Here is a 15,045-nt window from a genome sequence, read left to right as displayed (position 1 = left end):
GCATAATTTCTCTGTGCCTGGGCCTCCACTGTGAAATGAAATCCCAGATGAATTTTGGGGTATAGATGTAGAATCTGATCAATGTTTAATGCTGAGGCCTGGGATGTAAATAAAAAAAGGGCAAGGTGCTAGAGAAAAGTTATTGGACTGTACCTAAGAGAAAGAGAGTGGTTGGGATATGTGTGAGAAAATGTAGCTGTCAGGCTTATCCAAGGCATAAAGGGAGGTTAAATAACAGGAAAGAAGGAGTCAGGGAAATATCATTCCAATTGAAATGGTTAGGTCAGAGTTTTAAAGTGCAATTCTAAATACCCTTGCCTAGCAACTGAGTTGGAAAAAGCAATTTTTGTCTTGAAAGAGCAAGGAGGTGGAATATCCTTCTCAGGACACAGGAGTGCTCGGAGCACATTGAGCACCAGACTGGCCCCAGTGTAAGGCAAAAGCAGGCAAAGTCAAGCTTTGGCAGCAGTACCAAAGTAGCTGCTCTCCATACAGACTCGTGTCTCAGCTTAGCAGCTCTTGCTGCTTCTGAGAGGCTGTAGGAGCCACTGGGCTCCAAAAGGAGAGACAGCAGAATTGCAGAATTAGGATGCAAGTGGAAGAATGCCTGCGGTGTTTCAACTGAAGCTTGGCCAGCTCTGTCTGAGTGCAGCAACTGAAAGCTTAAGGGCAATTAATCAGCTTTGCATCTTGTTGGGTTGATGTGTTGCATTTCCTGCTTCATCAGAGTGACCGAGCGAGGAAGGTTTGCCTCCTTTCTTGCTACACCTCTTCCCTCCCTTGTCTTTCTCCCTCCTCATATGTTCTTTTGTCTTCCATTTTCTCAAGGTCGAGATCCAGCAGCCAAAGCAAAGAGAAGATGTCTGAACATGCAGGTAGGTACAGGGCATGTCTGTCCTAAAATGACCATTGGAATTTTGACTCAAAGGTGACATTTTAATAGCTTGGTTAAAACCATCCTTTTAAGAATTTCTTTAAATTCATTTCGACTCCTTGATGGGCTCAGTGGACTCTCCCAGAGCCCAGTGCCTGGGAGTGTGCTCTGGTGGTGCAGAGAAAATTCCTCCAGTGTGAAATGTTGAATGGCAGGAGCTGGAGTGAGACCTTGGGGTCCTGGAAATGCAACCCAGGCAAAGGAAACATTACTCTCCATCCTGCCCATGCCTTTTATCTCCCTGCAGTTTTTCTTGTGTTACAATTAGTAGAGAAAAAGAAGGCATTTAGCATGAAATGAGAAATGTTCCCACTCCTTCCCCATGCCCTTGAAGGAAAGAATGTTTCCTTGGGGCAGTTTGTGAGCTGAATCCTTTCAGATCTGAAGGAGATTCATGGATATTGCCTGGTTTTGCACAGGGAGAAATAGGGAAACTCCTGTGACAGAAAGTCCTTGTGAGTTTTCCACTTAAGCAGAAGGAGACTTCCAAATGGATGCAACCTATTCAGGGTCTGAGTTTGCCATCGTTTGACAGAACAAGCCCAAAGCCACCTATGGCAGGTTGACAGTGCCAAACCTTTTGCCTGACTCTCTGTGTCTATGTCAGTGTTGCAGGCTGAGGCTTGGAGAGGAGATGCCTTCTGACTTGTACCGCCATCCCTGCCTTGCCTGGTCCCTGACAAGTAGAATTGTGCCATCTGTGTCAGCCAATGCTTTTGAATTGAAAGTTGCAAAGAAAGTCTTCTGTTATTCCTTTGCTGTCTCTGGCTTTGTCATTATAGGAGAGACCAAATTTGAAGAAATAATTTTGTTGATGCCAAAAATAGGATCATATAACCTGGTCCCTTTACTCAGGGTTATTTCTGCCAAATCTCGAGTACAGTAATTTCATGAATACAAGCCGCACCAATTTGACTAAGATTTTGCTCCTAAACCGGAATTGCGGCCAATATTCCTTAGCAGCTAATATGTGAATAATTTTCTGACATTTACAACCTCAGAAGTTCCAGCCAGAGTGCCGAGCCGAGCTTGCTGCAAAGTGGGCATTTTGCGATTGTTACAAATTGCTTCTCTGTTGCACCGTGGGTGGAACCTGGCTCCCTGCAGGCAGCACGGGGCGCGAGGAGAGAGACGGGTGAGCTCCCTCCTTCCCTCCTCTGCCGCAGCCCGGGGGAGAGACGGGGGGGCCCCAGGCCACCATTGCCGCGGCTCGGGGAGGAGAGGAGGGACCCGGACCACCATTGCCGCGGCTCTGGGAGGCGGCGGGGGGCTCCGTCCCCACCCGCTGCCGCCGCCACGGGAGCGAGGGGGACTCCGTCAGTGCCTGCCACCACAGGGCAGCGTCGGGCCGTGGTGACCGAGCCCAGTGGCAGCGGTGGCTGGCCCCCAGTGGCCCCGCCAAGCAGCAGTGCCGGGCTGGGCTACCTGGCCCCGTCAGCAGCCCCTAGCGGGCTGAGCCTGCACAGCCTTAGCTGAGCCAGTAAACCCCTCCGTGCCGCCGTTCTGTTACTATTTGGCAAATTTGTTGCACGCGGGTCCTCGCTGCGAATGACAGAGCGACTTATATTCAGGTGCGGCTTATTTATGGACAAAAAACGAAATATTTGCCAACACCCAGAGATGCGGCTTATACTCAGTGCGGCTTGTCTTCGTGAATTTACTGTATATCACCTTTGGAATGACTCCTTAATTGTTGATATGCAGGGGGAATGCTTAATGCAACTAGGCAGAAGTATTGCTCAGTAAGTAAGGTGACATTTTTGCTGGACTCTTACTGGACTAGAAATTTCCTATCTCGCTTAACCTTACTTGTCTCTTTTTTGTAAATAACCAAATCATTCTACAGGACAAATACCTTTTAAGACTGATATTTCTCTCTTTCTGCATGGCTGCCCTATGACTGCATCCTATGCAAAGGCATGTGAAGATTGATTAGTTCTCTGCATTTTAACAACTCTGCAGGAGAGTATTTTAAAATGGCCTACCCTTGGCTATTTTCACTAAGAAAATTTTGAATTGTCAGTATTAAGAAAAGACTAGAAATGTTTTGATGCAGGTGATATATGTCTTGGCCTTCGATGTCTGTGTAGAAAAGAAAGCATGGAGTAAACCAATGGAAGAATTAAGCAGAGCAGAGTGACAATTTGCAATTGGATGCACAATTTGTTCCCTACAGGTTTGGGCTCCTTTGAATATTCAGGACATGTAATGGGGAGTGTAAAGCTTCTTTTACTTCTAACATGGGCTGCCCTGGTTCATGTGTCAGGACCTCCTTGGTTGAAGACAAATAAAAGCAAGCAAAAACCCCGCCGTGAACTAAGTGGGAAAGGCCATGAAAAGTAGCGTTGGAAAGCAATTGCTACCTAGGTATAATTTTGAAATTCAGGAAACCCTTGTAGGATGCCATCTGTTCCAAAAGAATCCGAAAGCAGTGGATGGGAACTGAGCAACACCTAAGCAAAGGAGTAGTAGCTCTCTTACCTGGCTTAGCAGCTCCATATGTTCAGAGGAATTATAGTGATGTTAGTTTCATGAAAAATAAAAACAAACTAACTTTTCGCGATAATTCAAAATCCCTTGGGTGTCTCTACCTCTAGATGGATTGATTGTAAAGGTGGGGGTTCAGCTAATTCACTTGCTCCCTTGTGAGCATGTCTCAGGCTCACACAGAAGTAAGGTGGGAGCTGCACCGCTCTCTGGAGGGAGGAAAGGTCTTGTGCCACCATGGAGAACCTGCGCACATTGGCAGGGAACAGCTCTGCCCTGCAGGTTCCCCCTGCCATGAGCTGTGCTGCTGCCAGTGCCCCATGGAGCTGTAGGGCTGCTGAGCTGTGGGGCAGGGAGAGGAGCAGGAGGCTGCATGTGCAGCTGAGTCATTGCTGGAAAGCACAGGGCTCTGGGCTCCCTGCTGTCCCAGGGCAGCCCAGAGGCCAGGGTGTTTGCCTGGGAGCTCTGTGCAAGTGGGTCAGGGTGTGCCCCTGACCTGCCTCAAGTTGCTGCTGGCAGGAGCATGTTTCCCTGGGCAGTTATTTAGAAGTTTTCTTGAAATACATCCCATGAAATATGGAGCTTCAAATGCTTTAGGTTTGCATTGCGGCATATGTTACATTTTATGTCTCCACTTTGCAGGTCTAACTGGCTACACTCTCGCCAAGAGGTCTGCCCTGGCAAATCCCTCTAGTCTCTCCAAGCCATTCGTTTCCATTTGGAAGAGCTCTCCTTCTACCGAGCCAAACAAGATGCGCACTGGAGAGCAAGAAAATGGGAAAAATGGCACTGGCTATGATGATGAAAGTAGAAACAACCAGGAGCAGAGTTCAATGGGAAAAGGACATAAGGTGAGGAGACCAAGCTAAGTTCTGAGCGGTAGATTTTCAGTTTCTGTGCTGTAGGCAGAACTCAGTGACCTTTTCCTGTGATGTGATCCCATGGAAGCAACTGAGGCAAGGAAGAGCTCAGCTGGACACTTCTGCTTCAGGTTGTCGTTGCAATGGATGTGTAGCGCAGACTTCATATCTGCGGCGTGTATCAATAGCAGGAGAGGTCCTTGAATGCTTTCTGGGCTCTGTTTTACCTTCTCCTCTCTCTTACGGATGAGAAAACCCCAAAAAGATGTCAGAGCAGCTAAAGCTGTCCAATCTGGCCAAGCAATTCTTCTACATTTAGTAACCTATGGGTATCTGTGAACCATGTCTCTGACATGGTGTAGTTTTCTGTCACCTGTGTCTGCTTGGGAAGAAAAACTTGTTTGCTGGAACACACAGTCCTGCAAAGTCAGTTTCCAGTGTTCTCAGTACTTGAGTTATACAGCCATGCCCCTCTGCAAAATTGCCTCTGATGCTCTTTCTAGAGTTCATCAGCTTCTGGGCATCTGTGTGCTCTGGCATGGCTTTATCCAGAGGGTGCCCTGGGGGGTGCAACCCAGAGCCCAGCCACACGATTGCCTTTGCAGCAGGGCCAGCACCTGCAGTTGTTTTGGGTTTGCCGTGGGGTGCAGGAGGAGGCAGATGAACAACAGCTTTGGTAAACAGAATGTCCCATCCAAGTCTTGTGTATTTCATTTCAGTCTTGCTGACAAAGAACCCAATATATTCCTGACAGAATCTGATCCTTTCACTGGAGTTTGAACAGGTCCTGATTTGGCTCTTTAGCTGTGCCAGAAATGATGGGATAGTAAGGAATGGTGTGCATCTTCCCCTTCTGCCTCTACTTCTCTTTGTAGCAATGGGATGGGGGCCCTGGAGCAACATGGGTGGACAGATAGCTTCCAGAGAGCAGCAGGGCAGGGAGTTCTCCTGATCTTTCTAAATGCCAGTGAGCCTGAGATGAGGGAGGTGTGAGAGCTGGAGAGCCCTGAGCATCAAGGGAGCTCAGGAACTTCTGGGCTGAAATGCTGCTGGGGAAGTGTAAGAGGGTAGGGCAGCAACAGAAGAAATGAGGGGCTTTTGAAAAGCAGGTTTAGACATCCTGCAGACTGACTTTGTGGGGACTTGACTGGAGATCCTCACCAACTGTGAGGTGCATAATGGGCAGGGAGAGACTACTGGTCTATACTCAGTTCCATGCCATGTAATGGGCCAGTGGAGGCAGTGGAACCCCAGAAAAATCTTGATTCCAAACATGTGAATTCCAGCCAGGAATGTAGCCACATTTGCAGAGAAGTGAGCACAAGGAGAGAGGTGGCAAATCTGGGACATGGACTCTCCCTCACCACTTCCCTTTCCACTCCACATCCTGGACCAAGATTCCCCATGCATTTCACTTATCTTTTCCTGCCAGGTCCCGGTTAAAAGCATGGCTAAATGTCTTGAGTCATGACTAGGGCAAGGCTGGATGCTTGATCTCAGCATAGTGTTCTAATTTTTCCAGGCTTCCTTACTGTATCCCAGTGGTGGGGATATGAAGAAGGGGTCACTGGGACTGCCTTTGATCCCCCCTATACGCAAGGCAGAAAGTCCCCATGTCGGCAGTGCTACAGGGTCTCTGTACAGCTCTCTGCAGCTGGATGTCCAGGAGCCCCAGGAGATGAGGTAAGCCAAGGTGTCTGCCGCTCCAGTGTGCTATTCTGCTCGTTCTTCCCATCTTGTGAAGTTCTTTTGCACAGTCGACTCTCCCATGCATTTAGGCAAACCTCTGTGTATGCATCATTTTGCCCATCTCTGATGATGCAGCTCAATGTCAAACCCCAAAATGTATGCCCCAAGAGCAGAGGTGGTGGTGGGGAAGAGGAGTTAGGGCTTAGAAGCATCTCAAGATGGGTCTTCTGCTGGACTTGGCACTTGATTCCCTCTGTAATGTTTGTGGTGTCATTTGGGAACTGTATTGCATGGGTCTGGACACTGCATATCAAGGAATACTTCACAGTCTAATTCAGCCCCCACAAACGTGTTCGGAGAAATATTGGCTGCAGAAGAGGTGTGTGCTAATTTCAGTGCTGCTTCTTTTAATTTTAACACTGGGTGACGTTGTTCATGTGCCAACATTTCCTTTGTTGTAAAGAGAAATAAAAACAATCAACAAAACCCAAACCTGAACTCAGTGGTGGTTACAGTTAGACAGGCCATGAAAACAGGCTTTGGAAAGCAATTACATGCTGGGTGTATTTGCCGCATTCTGGAGACCAATGTGAGTTGCCAACTGTTTGGAAGGAAAGGGATCCTGAAGCAAATACAAGGTGTAATTTCTCTGTGCCTGGGCCTCCACTGTGAAATAAAATCCCAGAAAATTCTGGGATATAGTTGTATAATAAGATCAATGTTTAATATTGAGGCCTGGGATTAAATCAAAGAGGACAAAGTGCTGGGGAGGAGTTCAAGGCATGTGCCCGATGGAAAGATACTGGTTGGGATATGTGTGAGAAAATGTAGCTGTCAAGCTTATCCAAGAGATAAGGAGGGTTAAATAACAAGAAAGAAACAGTCACAGAAGTACCATTCCAATTGAAATGGTTAGGTAGGGCTTTTAAAGTGCAATTCTAAATACTCTTGCCCAGCAACTGAGTTGGAAAAAGCCATTTTTGTCTTGAAAGAGCAAGGAGGTAGAATATCATTGTCAGGACACAGCAGTACTCGGCACAAATGGAACACCAGACTGGCCCCAGTGTAAGGCACAAGCAGGCAAAGTCAAGCTTTGGCAGCAGTACCAAAGTAGCTGCTCTCCATACAGACTCGTGTCTCAGCTTAGCAGCTCTTGCTGCTTCTGAGAGGCTGTAGGAGCCACTGGGATCCAAAAGGAGAGACAGCAGAATTGCGGAGTTAGGATGCAAGTTGAAGAATGCCTGCGGTGTTTCAGCTGAAGCTTGGCCAACTCTGTCTGAGTGCAGCAACTGAAAGCTTAAGGGCAATTAATCAGCTTTGCATCTTGTTGGGTTGATGTGTTGCATTTTCTGCTTCATCAGAGTGACCGAGTGAGGAAGGTTTGCCTCCTTTCATGCTACACCTCTTCCCTCCCTTGTCTTTCTCCCTCCTCATATGTTCTTTTGTCTTCCATTTTCTCAAGGTCGAGATCCAGCAACCAAAGCAAAGAGAAGATGTCTGAACATGCAGGTAGGTACAGGGCATGTCTGTCCTAAAATGACCATTGGAATTTTGACTCAAAGGTGACATTTTGAAAGCTTGGTTAAAACCATCCTTTTAAGAATTTCTTTAAATTCATTTCAACTCCTTGATGGGCTCAGTGGAATCTCCCAGAGCCCAGTGCCTGGGAGTGTGCTCTGGTGGTGCAGAGAAAATTCCTCCAGTGTGAAATGTTGAATGGCAGGAGCTGGAGTGAGACCTTGGGGCCCTGGAAATGCAACCCAGGCAAAGGAAACATTCCTCTCCATCCTGCCCATGCCTTTTATCTCCCTGCAGTTTTTCTTGTGTTACAATTAGTAGAGAAAAAGAAGGCATTTAGCATGAAATGAGAAATGTTCCCACTCCTTCCCCGTGCCCTTGAAGGAGAAAACATTTCCTTGGGGCAGTTTGTGAGCTGAACCCTTTCAGATCTGAAGGAGATTCATGGATATTGCCTGGTTTTGCACAGGGAGGAATAGGGAAACCTCCTGTGACAGAAAGTCCTTGTGAGTTTTCCACTTAAGCAGAAGGAGACTTCCAAATGGATGCAACCTATTCAGGGTCTGAGTTTGCCATTGTTTGACAGAACAAGCCCAAAGCCACCTATGGCAGGTTGACAGTGCCAAACCTCTTGCCTGACTCTCTGTGTCTGTGTCAGTGTTGCAGGCTGAGGCTTGGGGAGGAGATGCCTTCTGACTTGTACCTCCATCCCTGCCTTGCCTGGTCCCTGACAAGTAGAATTGTGCCAGACAAAATGTGCATCTGTGTCAGCCAATGCTTTTGAATTGAAAGTTGCAAAGAAAAGTCTCCTGTTGTTCCTTTGCTGTCTCTGGCTTTGTCATGATAGGAGAGATGAAATTTGAAGAAATAATTTTGTTGATGCCATATAACCTGGTCCCTTTGCTCAGGGTTATTTCTGGCAAATCCCGAGTACGTCACCTTTGGAATGACTCCTTAATTGTTGATATGCAGGCGGAATGCTTAATGCAGCTAGGCAGAAGTATTGCCCAGTAAGTAAGGTGACATTTTTGCTGGACTCTTACTGGACTAGGAATTTCCTATCTCACTTAAGCATACCTGTCTATCCTTCAAAATTGAGTGGAACATTCTACAGGAGAAAAGAAGCCAGTTTTAAGACTGATATTCCTCTCTTTCTGCATGGCTGCCCTATGACTGTGTCCTGTGCAAAGCCATGTGAAGATTGATTAGTGCTCTGCATTTTAACAACTCTGTCAGAGAGTATTTTAAAATGACCTCCCCTCTGCTATTTCTATTAAGCAAATTTTGAATTGTCAGTATTAGATAAGACTAGAAACGTTTTGATGTAGGTGATGCTTAAGATGTGTTTGGATGTCTGTGTAGAAAAAAAAGCATGGAGTAAACCAATGGAAGAATGAAGCACAGCAAAGTGACAATTTGCAATTGGATGCCAAATTTGTTCCCTGCAGGTTTGGACTCCTTTGAATATTCAGGACATGTAATGGGGAGTGTAAAGCTTCTTTTACTTCTTACATGGGCTGCCCTGGTTCATGTGTCAGGGCCTCCTTGGTTGAAGACAAATAAAAGCAACCGACAAAACCCTGCCCTGAACTAAGTGGGAAAGGCCATGGAAAGTAGTGTTGGAAAGCAATTCCTTCCTCGGTGTATATCTAAAATTCTGGCAACCCCTGTGGCCTACCAACTGTTTTGGGGGCATCCCAATGTAGCGGATGGGCGATTAGCAACACAAAAGCCAATAAGTAGAAGTTCTCTTACCTAGCTTGCCAGCTCCATATGTTCAGAGGAATTATAGTGATGCTAGTTTCATGAAAAATAAAAACAAACCAATTTTTAGAATAATTCAAAATCCCCTTGGATGTCTCTAGCTCTAGATGGATTGATTGTAAAAGTGGGGGTTCACCTAATTCACTTGCTCCCTTGTGAGCATGTCTCAGGCTCACACAGAACTAAGTTGGAGGCTGCGCCGCTCTCTGGAGGGAGGAAAGGTCTTGTGCCAGCAGGGAGAACCTGCGCACATTGGCAGGGAACAGTTCTGCCCTGCAGGTGCCCCCTGCCATGAGCTGTGCTGCTGCCAGTGCCCCATGGAGCTGTAGGGCTGCTGAGCTGTGGGGCAGGGAGAGGAGCAGGAGGCTGCATGTGCAGCTGAGCCATTGCTGGAGAGCACAGGGCTCTGGGCTCCCTGCTGTCCCAGGACAGCCCAGAGGCCAGGGTGTTCCCCTGGGAGCTCTGTGCAAGTGGGTCAGGGTGTTCCCAGGCCTGCCTCAAGTGGCTGCTGGCAGGAGCATGTTTCCCTGTGTAGCTATTTAGAAGTTTCCCGGAAGTGTGTTGACTGAGACTACGTTTGACAGACCTGACTGACTGCAGTGGTCCCAAGGAGGTTACCCTGGGCTCAGCAGTTTCCCTGTCAACTTTTCGGATGCTCTTATTTTCCAAGGCCCCACCTTCCATCCAGAATTGTCCTCCTTCCTCAAAGCCTATATCTAACTCTATTTTATTATTCAACTAACCATTCTGTAGGGCCAAAAAATCCTGATTTATGACATTGTATTTTTTCTACTTTGCTGACACTTGATTTTATCCTCTGTGAAGCTGTTGCATAGAATGATTAGTTGTCTGAATTTTAACAACTCTCTTGGAGAGTTTTTCAGAATAAGTTACATTGTTCTACTTGCATTAAGAATATCAACCTTTAGTCAGGCTGACCCAAAATTGGCCCAAGTTGATAGAGTTTAGAATGAAAATCCTTGGGGAAAATGGATTATCTAGTGTCAAGAACACAATTCATGTTTGGGTAACACTCGTGCAATCCTATGCTTCTCTTTAAATGTCCTCTAAAACATTCCAAAAAGCAAATAAACATTGATTTAAATGCATACAGGTGTAAGAGCCCAGGGGTTCTTTTTGGAACCTGCATGAAGATGTTTACTAAAATCAGCATAAGGGCAGATAAGAATTTTTGTCCAGAGCAATCTCCCTCTCTGCCCTTCTCTATCAAACACTGAGGCTCTCCAGAGTGGGGCCTGAGGCCTTCATCATGCAGCAGGTTTCAGTCTGCTGGCCAACACAGCAGTGTCATGTCTGCTGCCAGTAGCCCATCCATTAGGAGAGGGTCTAGGCATACATACCTTGCTGCTCTCATGCACCATCTCTGTATCTTTATGAGAGCTCTGCAATCTGGAACCTGTCTTGCCTGTTGCCCAGCATGAATTTTTGAGGACTTGAAATCTACCAGAGATTTACATGAACCTTTGCTTCCAGTACCAGGCCTCCCAGTGAGCCAGGTCAAGGAGACGGATCATCCCACCAGTCCTGGTCTTATGAGTGACGAAGACTTGAGAGACAGCTTTGGAAAGGTAAGGGATAAGGACAGAGATGAGCAGACTTCCTTTGCAGTGGCTGTTTAGTGCTTGGCCCAAAATGTCCCTGGAAATCATAATCTACAATTCTGAGGTAATGGGGATTCTCTTGGGAATATATTTGACTGCTACAGAGCAATCAGTGGTGCCAAAGTCACTGGTTTGGAGATGGCGCTAAAGTCATGCCTGAAGCATTCATTATGTGCAAAGACCATTTTAGAGAAGTTCTGAATGGCAGAGGAAGCTACACACCAGTGAAGGTGGGCAAAGGGCACTCTGAGAAGCAGAGGTGCAAAGATTCTAATGTTGAGTATAAGCAAGGCTGCACAATTTATTGTGCAGTTTGATTGCACAATTATTGTAGAGTTTGCTTTTTCCTGGTTACCTTTCTGACTGTATCTCACAACCCTCTCATTCTCAAATTTTCTGTTCATTAATATCAATGTTTCTGCAAGCTGTTTTCACATGACTCCTGCTTTTGGTCTCCTGGTCTCAGAGACCAAGGCATTCAGAGTCCTTCAGAGCTGAGTCCTTCAGAAACCAGGAACTGGGAAACAGCTGCAATTCCTGACCATGAGTGTTAAACAACAGCTAATTACCCCTCCCTCCTGCATATTGCACATGATTTTTATTCTCCTGCCATGGCCTGTAGAAAATGAACTGGCTGCTCACTGGTGATGGGAGCTCTTCAATTGTGTTGGAGCATTCCTATGACTTTCATGCTCCAAGCAGGGCTTCGTGGCCTAGGTTGCAGTTGGAGCACTGTAAGGTTGTGGCATGAAGAGTTCCACCTCACTGTGTGTAATTGCCAAGGTGAGGATGTGAGACATTCTCCTGAAACTATTGGAATATATATGGAGTGGGATTAAAGACTATGGCACTCTATGGGCTCTATGCTCCTGATGAGATGTTGTGCCTTGTTTGTGTGTGTCTGCTTACAGTCTGTGATTTATTTCCATTGCAACTAGGTCCGTGCTCCATTGTGCAAGTTGGCTGAAAAGAACTTAGAGCGAAAGAAAATTGAGCTGTTGGAGAGAGAGATGAAGAAAAGGAGACAAACAGAAATGTCTTTACAGCTGCCTCCACAGACAGTTGAGCCCAGGGATGCAGCTGAAGCAAGTAAGTGATTCCTAAACTTGTGGTTCTTTTTGACCCCTTGCTTCGCCTTTGCACAGTGCTGCAATCAGACTGGGTGGCTGTTCTGCCTGCATCTGAGTGGAAGCTTGCATAGGATTGATTTCCATTCACCAAAGAAAAATGCAAAGCCATGAAGGGTCTTGCCCATGGCCTTACTGAGTCAGTAACACAATATCAGCTTCCCACCTTCACCTCTAAAGTCTTTCAGAGTAGAAAATTCTGTCTTGCAAAGTCCACTGTGGCTTTAGACTCTCCTGGAGAGCAGCTTCCAGGGAGGGTGAGTCCAGAAGAATGCTTTTCAACCGAGGTGCAACCTCGAAGAAACCAAATTCAACTCCTTCTAATGAAAACACCAGAGATCCTTCTCCCACCACTCCCTGCCAAGGAGCTGGTGCTGCAGAGCTGTGCTGAAGCCTCGAGTTGGTGCTGCTGTTGTAGCCCCAGGAGCAAGCAGCATTCTCGAGTAAATTCCAGCTGAGGGGCTCTGGCTGCAGCCCTGTGTGCACTGCCCCGAGGGTGGCAGCAGGGACCTTTGGGGGCAGCACTCAGCCCGAGGGCATCACGCAGGATTATCTGCACTTTCTTTTAGGAACTTCCCCAGCCAGCCTCTGAAACAGGAAAACAAAAGCAAAGCAATACTGGGTTTTCCTTATTTCTTAAGGGAAGCATTACTGCAGTTTGGTTTTAAACTAGAAGAAGGTAGATGTAGATTTAGATTAGATATCAGGGAGAATTTTTTGTAATGAAGGAGATTAAATGCTGGAAGGGGATGCCCACAGTAACTGCTGTTGATCCATCCTTGAAGGTGTTCAAGGCCAGTTTACATGGGGCTCTGAGGACCCTGATCTAGATGAAAATGTCCCTGCTCCCATGGGTTGGACTAGATGCTGGTTAAAGGGGCCTTCCAACCTAAAGTCTTTCAGGATTCTGTAATTCTGTGATCCTTGTCTCGTGTTAGTGTGCCAGTGTTCTACTAGAAGTTCTTTGGGATAACAAAGAGATGTTACCCAGCTCCAGCAAGTTTTCTGGCCCTTTCCATCATCACTCTGTCCAGCACCCACCTCTTACAAGCTCCTCTTTGTTCCCTGCAGGTTTTAGCCTGCCACCTGTCAATGACACAGCTTTCAGTGTGCTGAGAAATCACTCTGGTTATGCCTTGAAGAAGAAGGTCTTGAAGAAGCAGGACAAGGTGCCCAGAATGCCCATGATCCATGAGGAAGGCAGTATCCCATGCAACTCCTCAGGTAAGCTTGCTCTGTGGCAGCTTTTTCCCATATGGATATTTCCTTGCACAAGGAGTACAAACTGCCTCCTGCCTCAGCCACCACTGATGGGCTGTTTGGTCCATAGCCATTCCTGAGAATAAACAGCAAATCTACTTTGGAGTTACTCCAGCTTGGTAGTACTGCAGCAGTTGCTTCTTTGAGATCCATTGGAAAGTTGAGCTGAATAAAGCGGTGGTAAAGGCCTAAGCTCTGCCTTTTGCCCATCCTGATACAGGATGGCAAACTACAGCACTGGTGGCAGGAGGCAGCTGTAACTGCAGGGATGAGCTGTGGGGCAGTGTGCCAGGGTGTGCTCACTGTGCACCTACGAGCACCACCACCATCAGTTGTCCACTCACCATCGGGGCCCTCTGCCTGTGCTGCTGTCCAACTCTGCAGCCAGCTTTTCTGCTATCTCAGCAAGGGTTGTCTCTCATGGCACTCAGTGCCTTGGTGCCATGGTGCTGCTGCTCCCAGAAGTGCCCAATGGCTCCTGGCTGCTACCATCCCAGGCCTGCAATGCCAAGAGGGAACAAACAGTGCCTCCTGTGTCACTGCACCCAAGTGCAGGGGCCGCGTGTAGCAGATGACAGCCAGGAGGGGCTGCCTGGTGCTCCCAGGCTGTTTGCTGCCTGCAGGAAATGCACAACACATAGTCCCTAGTGGCTCTTGTCTCTCCTTTGGGGGTAGCCTGTCTGTGCTATGATGCCAGATAGGGTGAGATAAGAGAATGGGATGTAAGATTACTACTTGGAATGCTCTTTTTTATTAATTGCTACTTCCACGTTCAGAATTGACCAGAATTGAGCCTGAGTTGTTCAGGCTTGACTTGATTCTTTCACGTGGCAGCTGCAGGTCTTTCCTCAGGGAGCTGCAGAGTGCCTCAGTCCTCAGGGCTGGGGGAAATCAGGGCACTGGGACAAGAGAGGCCCCTGAGGGTACCCTCCTGGGGTAACCATTCCCGCTGCCCAGCCCTGTCTGGCAGGGAGTGGGAGCTCTGCGGCCTCAGGAACCTGCCACTGGCTGTTCTGCCTGGGGCACTTGGGAGCTGGCAATTGCTGTGTGGGCAATGGTCAGGCTGAGCCTGGAGCTGTGCCCAGCTGGGGGACTGTGAGAAAGCAAGGAGCCCAAGGAGGCAGAGAGCAGGGCAGGGTGTGAGGTAGTGCCCGTTTGCAGCAATGGAAGCCTGGCTGGGAGCTGGGGCTGCAGGCCGCTCCATGGCGGGTGCCTTGCCCAGGGCTGCAGCGCTCAGGGCTCACCCTCTCCTTACAGTGACCTCGCAGACGGCCCCTGGTGCCAAGCGCCGAGAGGAGCTGCTCCGTGGGCGTGGGCACAAGGACACAGCCTCTGCTGAGCCACAGCAGGCCTTGCTCCAGGCACTCTCCTGGCTCGACAGCGATGACTGGTAAGAAAGGCCCCGGTCACTCTGTCTCTCTCTTAGCGTTAAGGGAGGTTAGAAGTGGATCTTGCTAGAGCCTCTGAGCCCTGACAGCCCAGAGGGCCAAAGGGCACTGGTGAAAGCACTCCAGAGCAGAGAGAGGATCAAAATTTGAGATCAGCCTTTTCTCGACCTTGGTCTGCAGCTGTGCTCCAGCTGCAGCAGGTCTGTGCTGGTTCCTTGCTGCTCCATGGTGCTGCAAAGGAAATCTTGAGAGAAGAGAGGAAACTGTGGGACAAGATGATTTGCCGGCTGAAGGCAGAAGCAGGATGGCAGCAGTTCCAAGTGTAGAGATTTGGGTGCCTTGGGGCACTGGCCCAGTGGGACTGAGTAAGATTTCTCTCAGGTCCCACTGCTGACA

The 15,045-nt window shown here is 48.0% G+C and overlaps 1 protein-coding gene across 1 annotated transcript in view; it reads left to right on the top strand.

Annotated features, from left to right (window-relative positions):
* LOC116994711 (TOG array regulator of axonemal microtubules protein 2-like) overlaps positions 1–15,045 on the top strand; it is a 41,373-nt gene that overhangs the window by 14,016 nt on the left and 12,312 nt on the right. The window contains 10 exon segments of the mRNA XM_033056616.1: positions 3,201–3,231; positions 3,382–3,451; positions 4,064–4,272; positions 5,804–5,964; positions 7,433–7,479; positions 10,652–10,699; positions 10,702–10,841; positions 11,813–11,963; positions 13,073–13,225; positions 14,519–14,651. Of these exon segments, the coding sequence (XP_032912507.1) occupies positions 3,201–3,231; positions 3,382–3,451; positions 4,064–4,272; positions 5,804–5,964; positions 7,433–7,479; positions 10,652–10,699; positions 10,702–10,841; positions 11,813–11,963; positions 13,073–13,225; positions 14,519–14,651 (1,143 nt within the window).

The sequence above is a fragment of the Catharus ustulatus genome, chromosome 3 (genome assembly GCF_009819885.2).
Source record: "Catharus ustulatus isolate bCatUst1 chromosome 3, bCatUst1.pri.v2, whole genome shotgun sequence".
In the NCBI taxonomy this organism is placed as follows: Eukaryota; Metazoa; Chordata; class Aves; order Passeriformes; family Turdidae; genus Catharus; species Catharus ustulatus.
This window is presented reverse-complemented; position numbering and strand designations above follow the sequence as displayed.